We start from the raw sequence: 12,214 nt of genomic DNA, 5'->3' as shown, positions 1-12,214 counted from the left end.
ACATCCCTATGCATCTATATTGGGTTTCAAATCACTGATATACTGATTCTGATTGGATCTGAGTCTCAGTATTTGAAGGTTATGAATCACAAAAAGCTGCTACCTGAGTATGGAGTACTTCTAAATGACATACTGCCACCGTTAGGATGATGAGAATGTTCATCCTGACCTTTAGCAATCCAATTGTGGTTTTCAGATCAGAAACTGTGAGGTGTTCTCTTCCTGGTATCATTTCTTTGTATTTGACCTTCCAGACTCAGTCCTGGGCAGTTTTTTTCGGACTGTAGTTTGAATACGGCAGATTCTTAAAACTGAAAATTGTATTTATTCAACAACCTACATTATTTCTTGAGGACTCTTTTATTGTTAACAAGTTCAGAGTAGTTTAACCAACTCAGAAAGCTCTGTTTGTATTTAACAGCATTGTAGTTTGATTTCACAATCTTCTCTGACTTTCTCTTTTTTTTTCCTCTCTCTTTGTCGTGCCCTATCTCTCCTACTTTATTCCCCAATTCAGCTCAGTTCAACTTAATTCCGGTGGGACTGCGGATTGTGGCAATCCAGGGAGCAAAGACAGGATTATACCTTGCCATGAATAGTGACGGACACCTCTATACCTCGGTAAGTGTGTGCTACAGATCAGTCAGGTGTACATGGAAGAGTACAGTGGAAACCGCTTATAGTGATCACGGTAACAGTGATGCATGGATCAAAAAGCTTGGGACAGAATCATTCCTATACAAATGCTGTTTAAATAATTCCCTTATAGTCTGCTTACAGTGTTGGGTCTTTTCATGAATGACAACATTTGGAAAAAACATTTTAAAACTACATTAGACAAACATTGATTTCATTTTTGTTTGTTGCTGTACTCCCTTGATACTTTGCCTCGCAAACCGGCTGGTGCTGCGTGCACATTGAAATCATGATGGGGAAAAGAGAAAGTCATTTTCTCTGAATGAAAAACTAATGTGTACGGGGAAAGCAACTGTGGTTGAAGCCGCCCTCGTCAAGTTGATTGATAATGCCTGGTCACGTAATGCGGCCCTTAATGCCGACCTTACACCAAACAACTTTTCAAGCGATTTCACTGTCGCAGATATATTTCCATTGTCGGAATAAAATCACGAGAGTTTTATTAGAGTTGATCTCCATCGTAAGGTGGTCATAAAACTCAGTCCAAGACGAGAAAACGACTGACTTAAGACAGCTTAAGTCAGTCGTTTTCTTGTCTTGACATTCCAATAAAATGAAACAAGTTTAATAGTAGCGTAAGTTCAATGACAAGAACATTGTCAACAATCAATAGATGTGCTCTCTCCAGCACTAAACAGGAAGCAGGAAACGGGGTAGAAAGTAAACATGGAGAAACTGGAGGAGTTGTGGAGTGAACAAGAGTGCCACTTTGACGTGTCCTCCCATTTGTACCACGATACAGTAGAGAAGGAAAAAAGCTGCCGCTCTCGAAATCCCCGTGAGTTTACTATATGCTCTAGCTAACCACTGTCCCAAACGGGGCTACTTGCGAGCTAACATTAGCTATTGTTGATATGATTGACGCCCGCTCCTTATTTGCATAAAGTTGAGGTCTAGTCTACTTTATGTAAATCACGGGCGTCCGACGCGACTCGCCGCCTCTCGAAACTCCCGAGAATCTTTTAAAATAAAAGTTGTAGATCGAAAATAAAGACAGATTTAGCAACTACATGGCTTATTTCTCGCCTCAAATGTTTTCAGAAACACATTTCGGTGAACTATTTTCGTGAAATAAGAGAAGAAAGTTTCCAACCGAGCCTCCATACTGTTTCCGGTTAGAAAGCTGGGAGCAGCAGCCCACGGCGGGAAAGCGTTCGTCCAACCAGGTGGGGACAGCCTTGTGTCTAGTGACAGCCCACCAAGCGTCCGATGTTGGGAAGCGTCGCGTCCCCTCGCGATAAAAAATGCCCCTGTGGACACGTATCATTAGCCCGTAGGTTAATAGTAAACATTCCAGTAGCTAACGTTAGCTTGCAAGTAACCCCATTTGGGACGGAGGGTTTTTGAGGGCTGCAGCAATTACTGTCCACTTCTTTCTGTTCACTTCTAAATTTTCACCAGGAGTAGGATGTGACATCATCTCAAATGGAATCTACTTGTAGTCTTGTAAATAGTGACCCTGCAAGATCCCCAGTCTGTGATTAAAAACGCTGTGACTTAAAACACATTGTCTTTAGATGTGAGACGGTGTCAGACTTCAGTCTTTTAAAAGTCTTTTCAAAGTCTCCTAATGTATGGTAGGCATAAAGTGAAACTCAGCTCGGGAAGCAGTATGCAGACGAATGGCGCCCGCCTCTTTCCACGCCGCTCACCGGGTGAGCGAGCGAGGAGCCCCGGCAAAGGGGCGGTGTTCATCTGCATGCATCGCCCGTGCTGCAGTGACACAAAGCCGACCAAAAACAGCAATGCCTCACCATTGGTGAGCCTGTAAATATAGCAAAACTGTCCATTTCATCAATGTGTATTCATGTAATAAACATACTGATATGAGAAATGAGAAATAAAGAACAACAACAAAAAATAGTAATCATCCGCTTATAGTGATCAAATTGACCCGGACAGACGTGATCACTATAAGCGGTTTCCACTGTCATTTTTTGATCACATATCTCGACTACCATATTTAAAAAAATATATGTTGCTGTGACACTAAATCTCAGTGAAAACCCAGTTATGATTGCTCTGGTTTTTGGCTTGTAATGTCAGTGTTCAGGTTGGGATTATACAGTATAAGCTGCATGTCTTGCTGTACATGGTCCTGATATCTGCACAATAGAAAAGCTATTATCTGTCCACATCACTGACATGGAAGTCAAGAGGGGAAACACCAATTAGGGCTTCATCGTCTACTGTCATTTTGGATTTTGAGGTTCAGCTGTCGGTCAGTTGGACTGCAGTTTAGTGTTAAAGTGTCTAATGAATGTTTGAGAGAGAAAGGTGAGGCATAGAGAGAAGGGGAGTGAAAGATATAAGGTGACAACCTGTTAGACTACTTGCATGAGTATTCCAATTAGTTTTGGAAAGACAGGCAGGGAGGAATGGAGAGTGGGTGTAAAACTCCTGTTGGAGAATCTGGGTCTCTTGAGGGCAGTTCTGTTGACAGATTTCTGGTCTAGGGCAGGTGGGAAAGTGGCACGTATGCACGTTATGCTGTTTTTTGTTTTGTTGGTTAGATCAGTACTTTTGCACTTTTTAAATCTCCACAAACTTTTACACGTTCAATTGTTTTTTTTCCGCTTTACACTTTAAATATTTATTCCAAAATCAGTGTTATTTATTACGTTAACATACATTAAACCAGTTCCAGGTGACAAGGAAACAAAAAATGTGTACAGGAGGGTGAAAAGAAGGTGTTAAAGTGCAACACCCAAGGACATGAGTTTTGTCTAATTTTGTCGATGTGGCAAAGCGCTATCAATGTAAAATCAATATCAATTCAGTCTAATTAAGTGTCAAGGGTATCAGGGCTTCATTCAGTACGAGTTGCAAATCGATGTATTCAGTACCACTACACAAAAATCTACAACTTACAATCGAGAGATATGCTGCTATATTAGCAGCAGGCATTGTCTTCAGTTTCAGGATTAATAGTGGAGCGGATAACATCCATTTTTCAATCAAATTGTGCAAATAGTGATACAAGCACCAAATTTGGCGTGATGATTGCCGAGGGTTCCCTAAGCAAATATAAACGATTGGCCACTTGAAAATCCAAGATAGTGGCCATTTTTCAAGATGGCCGCCAAATTGACTTGCCGATAATGATTTATCTCATAGAAATTAATCTACTTGATCGATTTGAGTGATCTTGGTGTCAAATGATGTGTTTTCTGGCATGCTGGATCTAATTTTGATAGTTTTTAACTGCAATATGGCGGTCATTTTTCAAGATGGCTGTCAAATTTACTTGCGTAGAATGTTTTTCTTCAGGAAATGCATGTACTTGGTCAATTTGAATGTGTAATGTAGAGTTATATGTTTTCTGGTATGCCGGATCTAATTTTTACAGCGTTAACATCCTCCAATAATGTTTTTCTTACTTTCTGGCTGTCCTCTGAGTCTTTGCTTTGTGGTTTTCGCGGCTTGAGAGTCCACAGTTCCAGTTCTAGCACCTGGCGTTGGATATGGAGCTTGTCATATTCCTGCTTATCCGGTCTTTCAGGGAAGGGAACTTTGGACTACTGATCCCCTACTCGAAGTAGATGAATTTCTATGAGAGAAACCATTGTTGGCAGGTCAATTTGCATTAGCATCCCCTCGGGAATCATCATGCCAAATTTGGTGCTTGTATCACTATTTGCATGATTTTTCCACTATCTGCTCCACTATAAGCCGCAAGCTGTAATTCTGGTGAGAACACTCATGCAGTCACTGAACAATACTCGTCCCAGTATCAGTACCTTGGACAGCGCTAGAGACAGTTTTAGGGTACACAGTCTGATCAGCACCTTGGACAGTGCTTGCAACACTAGCGTGATAGCATGATAATATGGCCAAATCACTTAACATCATGTCAAATTTTTATTTTTCAGCCAGGAAGCATTGAAGCCCATCTTGACAACTTGTGAATCTTTCAGGGTGGGCAGATCATTCAGCACCCTGGACAGCGTCAGTGTCATTTTAAGAGTGTGTGTACTCTGATCAGCACCATGGACAGTGCTCATGACACTGCTAACATGTAATCAGCGTCAAAGCACTAAACCATAGCTACATGGTTCATGATACATATTTGTCTATTTAGTGGCCGTTGTTATCTATCCAGTTCTGTATAAGATAACAGCACAATAGCAATAAAGTTGTGTTGCTATTAATAACAGAGACCAGGCTCAGAAAGCAGTCCTTTACACCTAAAAAAAACTGTGTCACCTGACAAACTTTGGGGCCAGAATACCTCCAGTATAATAATCTGGATTGTGCATAATATATTGAAAATTTTACCCTTGTTGTCATTATGTCCTCACTCCCTATACACACACACACACACACACATACACATATACAGGTATACTATATACATATTTTACATAAATAAAAAATAAAACATCAGAGGATAATACAAGCGGAAGTTATTATTCCGCAGTTTAATGGAAACTTATGTAAAAATAAATGTCAGTGCCCCTCTATAAATATGTAGTAGTCATGCGTGTGTTGGTTCCAACAGAGCCTCTGATTAGCATGCATTAGACTTTGGTGCGTTGCCTCTGTGAACAGAGAGGAGAAGGGATTTCCTCAGCAGCACCAGTCAATATATGCACTGCATCCCACACTGACCTCTTTCAGAGAACATACTCCCTCTCAACCACACACATACAGTTATACATGAATGAGTCGATATAGGTGCTGCACAACACAACAGATGTTTGCTTGCGTAATATCATGCAAGTTTGATTTTATGACCGCACATTGTTATAGTCTATAGTGTATCTGATGTGCTAATTTGCTGCTGTAGGAGGGAGTGCAGGTGGCACGATATGGCCATTTATACATATCTGCGTGCTCTAACAGCATGCTCATATTCGCTTTTACATTTAAAAGCGTGCCAAGAGAGTGCGTGACACAGACGTGGAATGTTTCCACTTACGATGAATAAGTTTGTCACTGTCGCTCTCAGAGGAGCCGAGGTGACTGACAGAGTGACTAGTCGCTTCCCTCCAGCTATTTGCTCATCTTCTTGCATATACTGCCACTTCTGCTGCTGCTTAATGGTGGTAATTATGTTGTGTTATGTCTTGAATCCCTCTCTCATGCTCTCTCTCATGCACACACACACATATAGTGGTCAGGTTGAGGGGCCAGGCTCTATAACAAGCAGGCAAAGTCCACTGCTGCCTTGTCTTACACATAAATCTCAGCCTCACTACCTGTAGGTGACAACAGGAAATGGCTGATCCTGATATAAAAATAGAGCTCGGCTCGTTCGTGCCCCATTTTATAATCTATGTGCTCTGGAAAAACTCCTCATAGACACAGAGAGAGAGAGAGAGAGAGAGAAAGAAGGGCTTGTGTTGGAGGAGGCTGTCTCACAGAAGCAGTTTTTGTGCCAATCACGATTTAGACACGGGCTTTGCCTGTTATTGTAAATATTTGCCTTCATGCAGGTGTGCACATTTTACATTTAAAAAGATCCCCGGGGAATGCGGATGGAAATTAGCTAGTTGCTTAATATGGTACATCTCTTTTCCTTGTGTGAGATTAATGTTTTGTTGTACATAGGCCCTGACAAAAGTAATAAATTAAACTAAATTAAACACATGACTAAAATCTTTTGTTGTCATCCGTATCAGACTGTACAATATCCATTTTGAGGCACGTCAGGTTGGACAGTATAGAATGCCTATAGAATTAGAGATGTCCCTGATCCGGATATATTTTAAAAGGATCAGTATCGGCCAAAATAAAGCCAATCATATTCCAGTCCTTTCTTACTGTACTGTATTGTGCTTTGTTTACCTCAGCTGGCTGGTGTTGCGGTGCTGCTCTCCTTTACCACAGTCGGCTCAACAGTGCAGAGCATTCCGCTTTCATTGGTTAAAATGATAAACGTCGCCGGCAGCAGGTCATATCCGCTAACTTATATTAATTCTGCGAGTAACTTGATGGCAGGGCAAAGTTAAACTTGTCTACTGTCTGGTTAAAGGGCTCTCTGCAGCCGGTGTCTGTGCAACCTGCGGTTCTGAAAAGTGCCTTAAACTTGCATTCTTTCTAATAGGCAGCAGGGGGCGACTCCTCTGTGCAAAAAACAGGTGTGATTGTATAGAAGTCTATGAGAAAATGAGCCTACTTCTCACTTGATTTATTACCTCAGTAAACCTCAATCGTTAATTTCAAGTCTTCTTCAATACAGCATGATGTTCATTTAGTAAATTATGGTCCCATATTCCCAGACCATAAAGCAGGGGATGCTTTAGGGCGTGGCTAACTCGTGATTGACAGGTCGCTACCACGGCATTGTCCGGTCTGAGAGTTGTCCATGTTTTCGTCTTAGAACTTTAACCCTTTCACAGTGTGTTTTCAGTTCATGAAAGTTAATTGTAACATTTTGGTCGCCTAAAAATGTTTTATTCAGCGTTCGGTTGTGCTTAGCTCCACCCTCTCGTGTCACTTCTGGTTGCAAAAAAACAAGATGCAACGGCCACAAATAGGGATGCTAATTTTGAAATTTTTTCTTAACCGATAACCGACCCTCGTTAACCGATTATTAACCGTTAACCGACAAAATTTGTGCCTCGCATGCAGCGGTTTGCCAGCTGCAGTGTATGAGCACAACAGACAACTGAGTCCCGTTTGTGCAACAGTAGCAGCTGTAGCTCTGCTGGTAGCGTCATGCTCACCATTTTCACACACATACGGTCTGTCAACGCGGCGTAACTTCAGCGAGTTTCCGACAGACCGTGTGTGTGTGTAGCGGCGGTGAATGTGGATTCGTCGGTGGCGTTATAGCTGTGAACGTAGGTGTAGCAGATAGTGTGTGTACAGTTTATTTGTCAGTAAATAAATGCTATGAGGCTACAACTCCTCCGTTCAGCTCAAGCGAGCTATAGACGGGAGCCAACTTCCTGTATCTGTAACTCTGGCTCAGACTCTCTTAAGGTGGGTACTTCAGGTGGACTAGCTTTTCTCTTTAAAGTGACAAGTTTTTCTAAGTTTTTAATTAATTATCAACATGTCTTTTAACCGTTTTAACCGATAGCGTTAATCGGTTAAAATGCTTAATGACGGTTAACGGTTAAACTGTTTATTAAGTTTATTACCATCCCTAGCCACAAATCAAGATGACAAAGGCCAAAATGCCGAACTCCAGGCTTCAAAGCGTCAGTCCACAAACCAACGTCGGGTGATGTCACGGTGACTACGTCCACTTCTTATATACAGTATATACTATGTACTAATACTATGTGCTCGACCAACTTTTCTTTGTGAGCGAAGACCCCTCACCCTGTTACACCACTGTACGATTGCCAATGGACTACTCTCTAGCTGATCGTGTCACGTCAAATTCACGAGTTGCATTCTCCCAGTTAAACTTTCATTTATATCAGATCAGCAATTTAAGTTTATAAACTTCATAGTTTTGAACCAGGACCTTCAGTCTAAACGTCAAGTAGCTCATTAAAAATAAGGTATGTAAGATTTAAGTAGGCTACAGCTGTTATTTCAGTGAGTCACACACATGTTTAATCAACATTTGGATAAGTTTCAGATCAGACTCGGATCAGGATCAGGGCCAAAACAACTTGATATGGACATCCCTACCAAGATTACATGGAGATATGGATATAAAATCACCCTTTTGCCCCAAACACAGGATGTCTTTGAGCTCCAAATTGATCGCTGTGGGCCACGTTTTTTCCTCACAGTCGCCAGCTCTCGCCTGGGAAGTGCACACAATCACACAGTTTAAACGGTCCTTTAATGCATCAAAGAAACACTTAAAGGACACCCACACAATAAACACTATTGTTTGTGATCTGTGTAGGCCTGTGGAACTTGTGTGTGTGTGTGTGGGTGATAGAGAGACAGGCAGGAGAGGGATAAAGAAAGAGCGCGAGACCTATTGATGAAAAAGCTATGTCCTTTCTATTCTTTTCGTGGGAGGATTGCATTGAGATGCAGGACAACACCTGCGGCAAGATAGCATCGCTTTTTTTATCGCAGGACAGGATAAAATGTGGACATTAGAAAAAGTAGCGGAGAGAGGATAATTGGCCGGAGCAAGAGGAGAAGAGATGAAGTGCAGAAAATGCAATGATAAGGACATATATTTTGCCAGGCAGCCAATTAAGAGCACTTAGGGAACCTATTCTTTGTGATTGGCTCATGATATAGGTGTACTATCTTGTACCTCGTTCCAAAATTCTCTCCAGGATATATTAGAATAGTCCTTGTGATTTGCCAAGTTATGAAATACCTATGGTGATTATGATGATACATAATCAACCACCACTTTTTGTGTCCTATCTTAGCTAGAAAATGAAAAAGCAGGGCGATAAAGGCTGCAGCAGCAGTCGGTCACCTCTGTCGCTGAGGGTCGAGGAGTGAAAGTCAGCCACCGCTCCTCTCTCAGCCACACTTTATTGACAGGAGCCTTTCAGCTGTCAGTCAACACTGCAGAGGCACGACTCCCCTGCACATTATTATCCACTCTGCTCTCGCCATGCGTGCCTCTATGGGCTATCATAAAGCATTACAGACAGACCATGTGTGTGTTTTTCTAGACAGTATTAACTGCCAGTCTCATCCTCTGTTAAGCCCCCTCTTAATAAGCACGTCTGTGCCCTATTGACTTATGTAACGTGGCGTGTCACAGCGCATCCGCATCTGGTGGCGACGACAACATCAGCAATGTGCCCTGCTGGTGGTGTTCTGCACTGCACACACTCTCACACACACATGCACACGCACACGCACGGAGATTATGTGCAGTGTGTGTACGTAACAGAGGATTGTTGTGAATGAGTTTTGCATTTCACGTTGTCATGTGAGTGGGTTGCTGCAGAAGTAATGCAGCAGTACTATGGAAAAACTGTGGGATTACTGCAGCTGGGCAGATTTCACAGTTTCCCATAGATTACCCTGGGAGCTGATGGGACAGTCAATAGTTGCAGGAAGCCTGTATGACACTGTGACCCCTGCTGTCTAAATAGGGGACTGCAAATAATAATTGCACGTCAAAAATGCTAAAACATCTCTTTGTCCTTAGAGCCCTCCAAGAGCATTGTAGTTATGTTATGTTATTTATTTATTTTCATATTTCTCTTTCTATCTTCCTTTGGTTAATACTGTCTCCCCTTTTTTTGCCATCTCCCTTCTATATCTTTCACACCAAAAATTCATCCCCACACACCTAAACGCTCAGTACAATAAGAAAATCAATCTTTTGTTTGTTTGTTTTCTGCTTGTTGTTGCTGTCCCTGTTGTTTGTTACTCTTTTGATTGGGTTAGTTTGTATAGAGGACGGAACCTGCCAAAAATCAATGAATAAATAAATAAATGACTCCATAAATAAATGTCATTAGATGAAGCAAAAAATAATATAAAAAATCTATGCACTCTGACCTATGCTCTGAGCCCATGACACATGTTGAGTGACAGCCCCCTTATTTGCATAATGAGGCAGAAATGCAAAAAGTAATGTGTGAAGAAATGTTTAAAGAAAAGAATACATAAATAAATAAGGGGTGAAATGCAAAGGGAAAAGCGTGCAAAATAAATAATTAAATAAATATAGGCATTTAAAAATAAATGTAAAATGAATGAAAAATTATTGCAAAACAAATAAAGAATAAATGCAAAAATAAATAAAGAATAAATGCAAAAATAAGAAATAAAATAATCTAAAACTTAATAAAAATAAATGAAGAAATAAAAAAGGGAAAATTAAACAGAAGTGTAAATAAATAAGGGGATTAATACAAAGACAAATAAATAAAGAAGCAAATTAAAACAGATATATCAATTTATGTCACATTTTATCAATTAATTAATGGCTACTTTTATACATTTAATTTCAATATTTTTTTGGCTACATTTAATGAATTTATTTATCGAGTCATTTATCAATTTATTGATTTAGTTTTTTATTTTGGCAGGTTCCATCCTCCATAGGTTTGAGTCTAGTTCTTGTACTGTGTCATATGCTTTATAGGTTTGTTTTCACTTGAATGGCACTATAAAGAAACAAACAAAAATAAATGCTAAAACATGTTTTAAATTCCAGAAGCAGGGCTACATTTTCAGAGGCATTTAGTTCTGATTTCATGCTTGTGCATGCATGATGAAATGAGAGTAAACAAGATATTATATTCATGTATTCACTATCTTTTTAGTCATAACATTTGTTCCTGTTCTTATATCCTAACGCAGGGAAAGACATTAGTCAGATTAGTCAGGAACTCTGCCCTTTGAGTGTGTATTATTAGTACTTCACTGTCCTTATTTGTTGGAGAGTGCAACCCCAAGTGTATGTTGGCATGGAGAGTTAAGCCTCCTGAAGCAGGTATAGAATAGATGTAATCAGACACGAGGGATGGGGAAGGAGGTGGTGTCTGTGGGCGGGGGTGGTGGTGGTGGGGTGTGGGGGGGGGGGTTGGGATGCTGCTCTGCATCATAAAAAGGTTCTTCCCATCTTGGGGATTCTCGGCACGAATGCTACATATTACCTTTCTCGTCTGCTTTCATTTAAATTCATTTTTTGGCTTGAGACACACGGAAGGAAAGCTGAGTCTCTCAATGAGGCCGCCGTTGAAGAAAGAGGTTTTTATTTAATTTCTAGTCCGAGCGCCCCGCCATTAAGATGGAAATGTTCCCCCATCACTCTTAAAAATGTGCAGCCCTCAACACATCCTCAACAATTATTCATGTGCGCAGGTAAATCTGGTGGTTTGAGTGATATCTGCAGTCAGTACACCGTGGGTGGTCTCTGTAGTTCTGCTGAGGATTGGAGGTTACTTCAAGGTGAGTTTCACAGATGGGGATAATTACAGCAACATATTTGTATCAGTTAGGGGACAGGTATATTGGCCCTAGTGGTAGAAAAATATCTCATAAGACCTGTCTTATTTCATTGTCTTGTCTGCTCTCTCGGTGTACTTTTTTTTCTTTCCTCCTCCAGACCTTTGGAGACTACTTGAATGTAATACAGAAGGGTTCTATCATTAGGCTAATTTAAGTTAATTTAATTTAGGTAATTATAGGATAACTTGGGAGAGGGGTTATCACTGGTGTCATTCCAGAGGTTGAGCTGAAGGGTATTTTGTTGGGATGGGTTCTCTTTCCAGATGTGTGTCAGATCATGGGGTGCTGGCAACTATAAAGCCCCTGTCAGCCTGGAGTTCTTCTTTTGGTCCTGGGGGAGATGCAAAGAAGCAGGTCTCTCTCTTCTTAAAGGGCAGGTCCATCTGTGTTCTGTTCTGGGGTTTTTTTCAGAATGGAAACGCCCACTCAGACGTTGCAAAAAGCTTTGACGAAGGTTTTCAAAATAATCGTGAAGCTAATCAATATGAATAATGTGAACGCTGGCACTAGCTCAGTCATAGCTGTGCTAAGTTTAGAAATAACTGAAAGGGTTGGTTGAGGGCTGTATGTATATTCCCACGTGCTGCGAGGTAAAATGACTGTTTTTATGAATGGAGTCTGGTCTGGTCTTGAAGACCGCAATATAACGGCTTCAGTTACTGTC

General features: G+C 40.9%; 1 protein-coding gene across 1 annotated transcript in view; it reads left to right on the top strand.

The window, feature by feature from the left end:
- Positions 1-12,214, top strand: part of fgf11b (fibroblast growth factor 11b) — a 53,456-nt gene that overhangs the window by 28,889 nt on the left and 12,353 nt on the right. Inside the window, exon 3 of the mRNA XM_037749661.1 lies at positions 518-621. Within this exon, the coding sequence (XP_037605589.1) occupies positions 518-621 (104 nt within the window). The remainder of the gene's footprint in view (positions 1-517; positions 622-12,214) is intronic.

The sequence above is a fragment of the Sebastes umbrosus genome, chromosome 17, assembly GCF_015220745.1.
Source record: "Sebastes umbrosus isolate fSebUmb1 chromosome 17, fSebUmb1.pri, whole genome shotgun sequence".
Taxonomy (NCBI): domain Eukaryota; kingdom Metazoa; phylum Chordata; class Actinopteri; order Perciformes; family Sebastidae; genus Sebastes; species Sebastes umbrosus.
The sequence above is the reverse complement of the archived record's forward strand: the minus strand, read 5'-3'. Positions and strand labels throughout refer to the sequence as shown.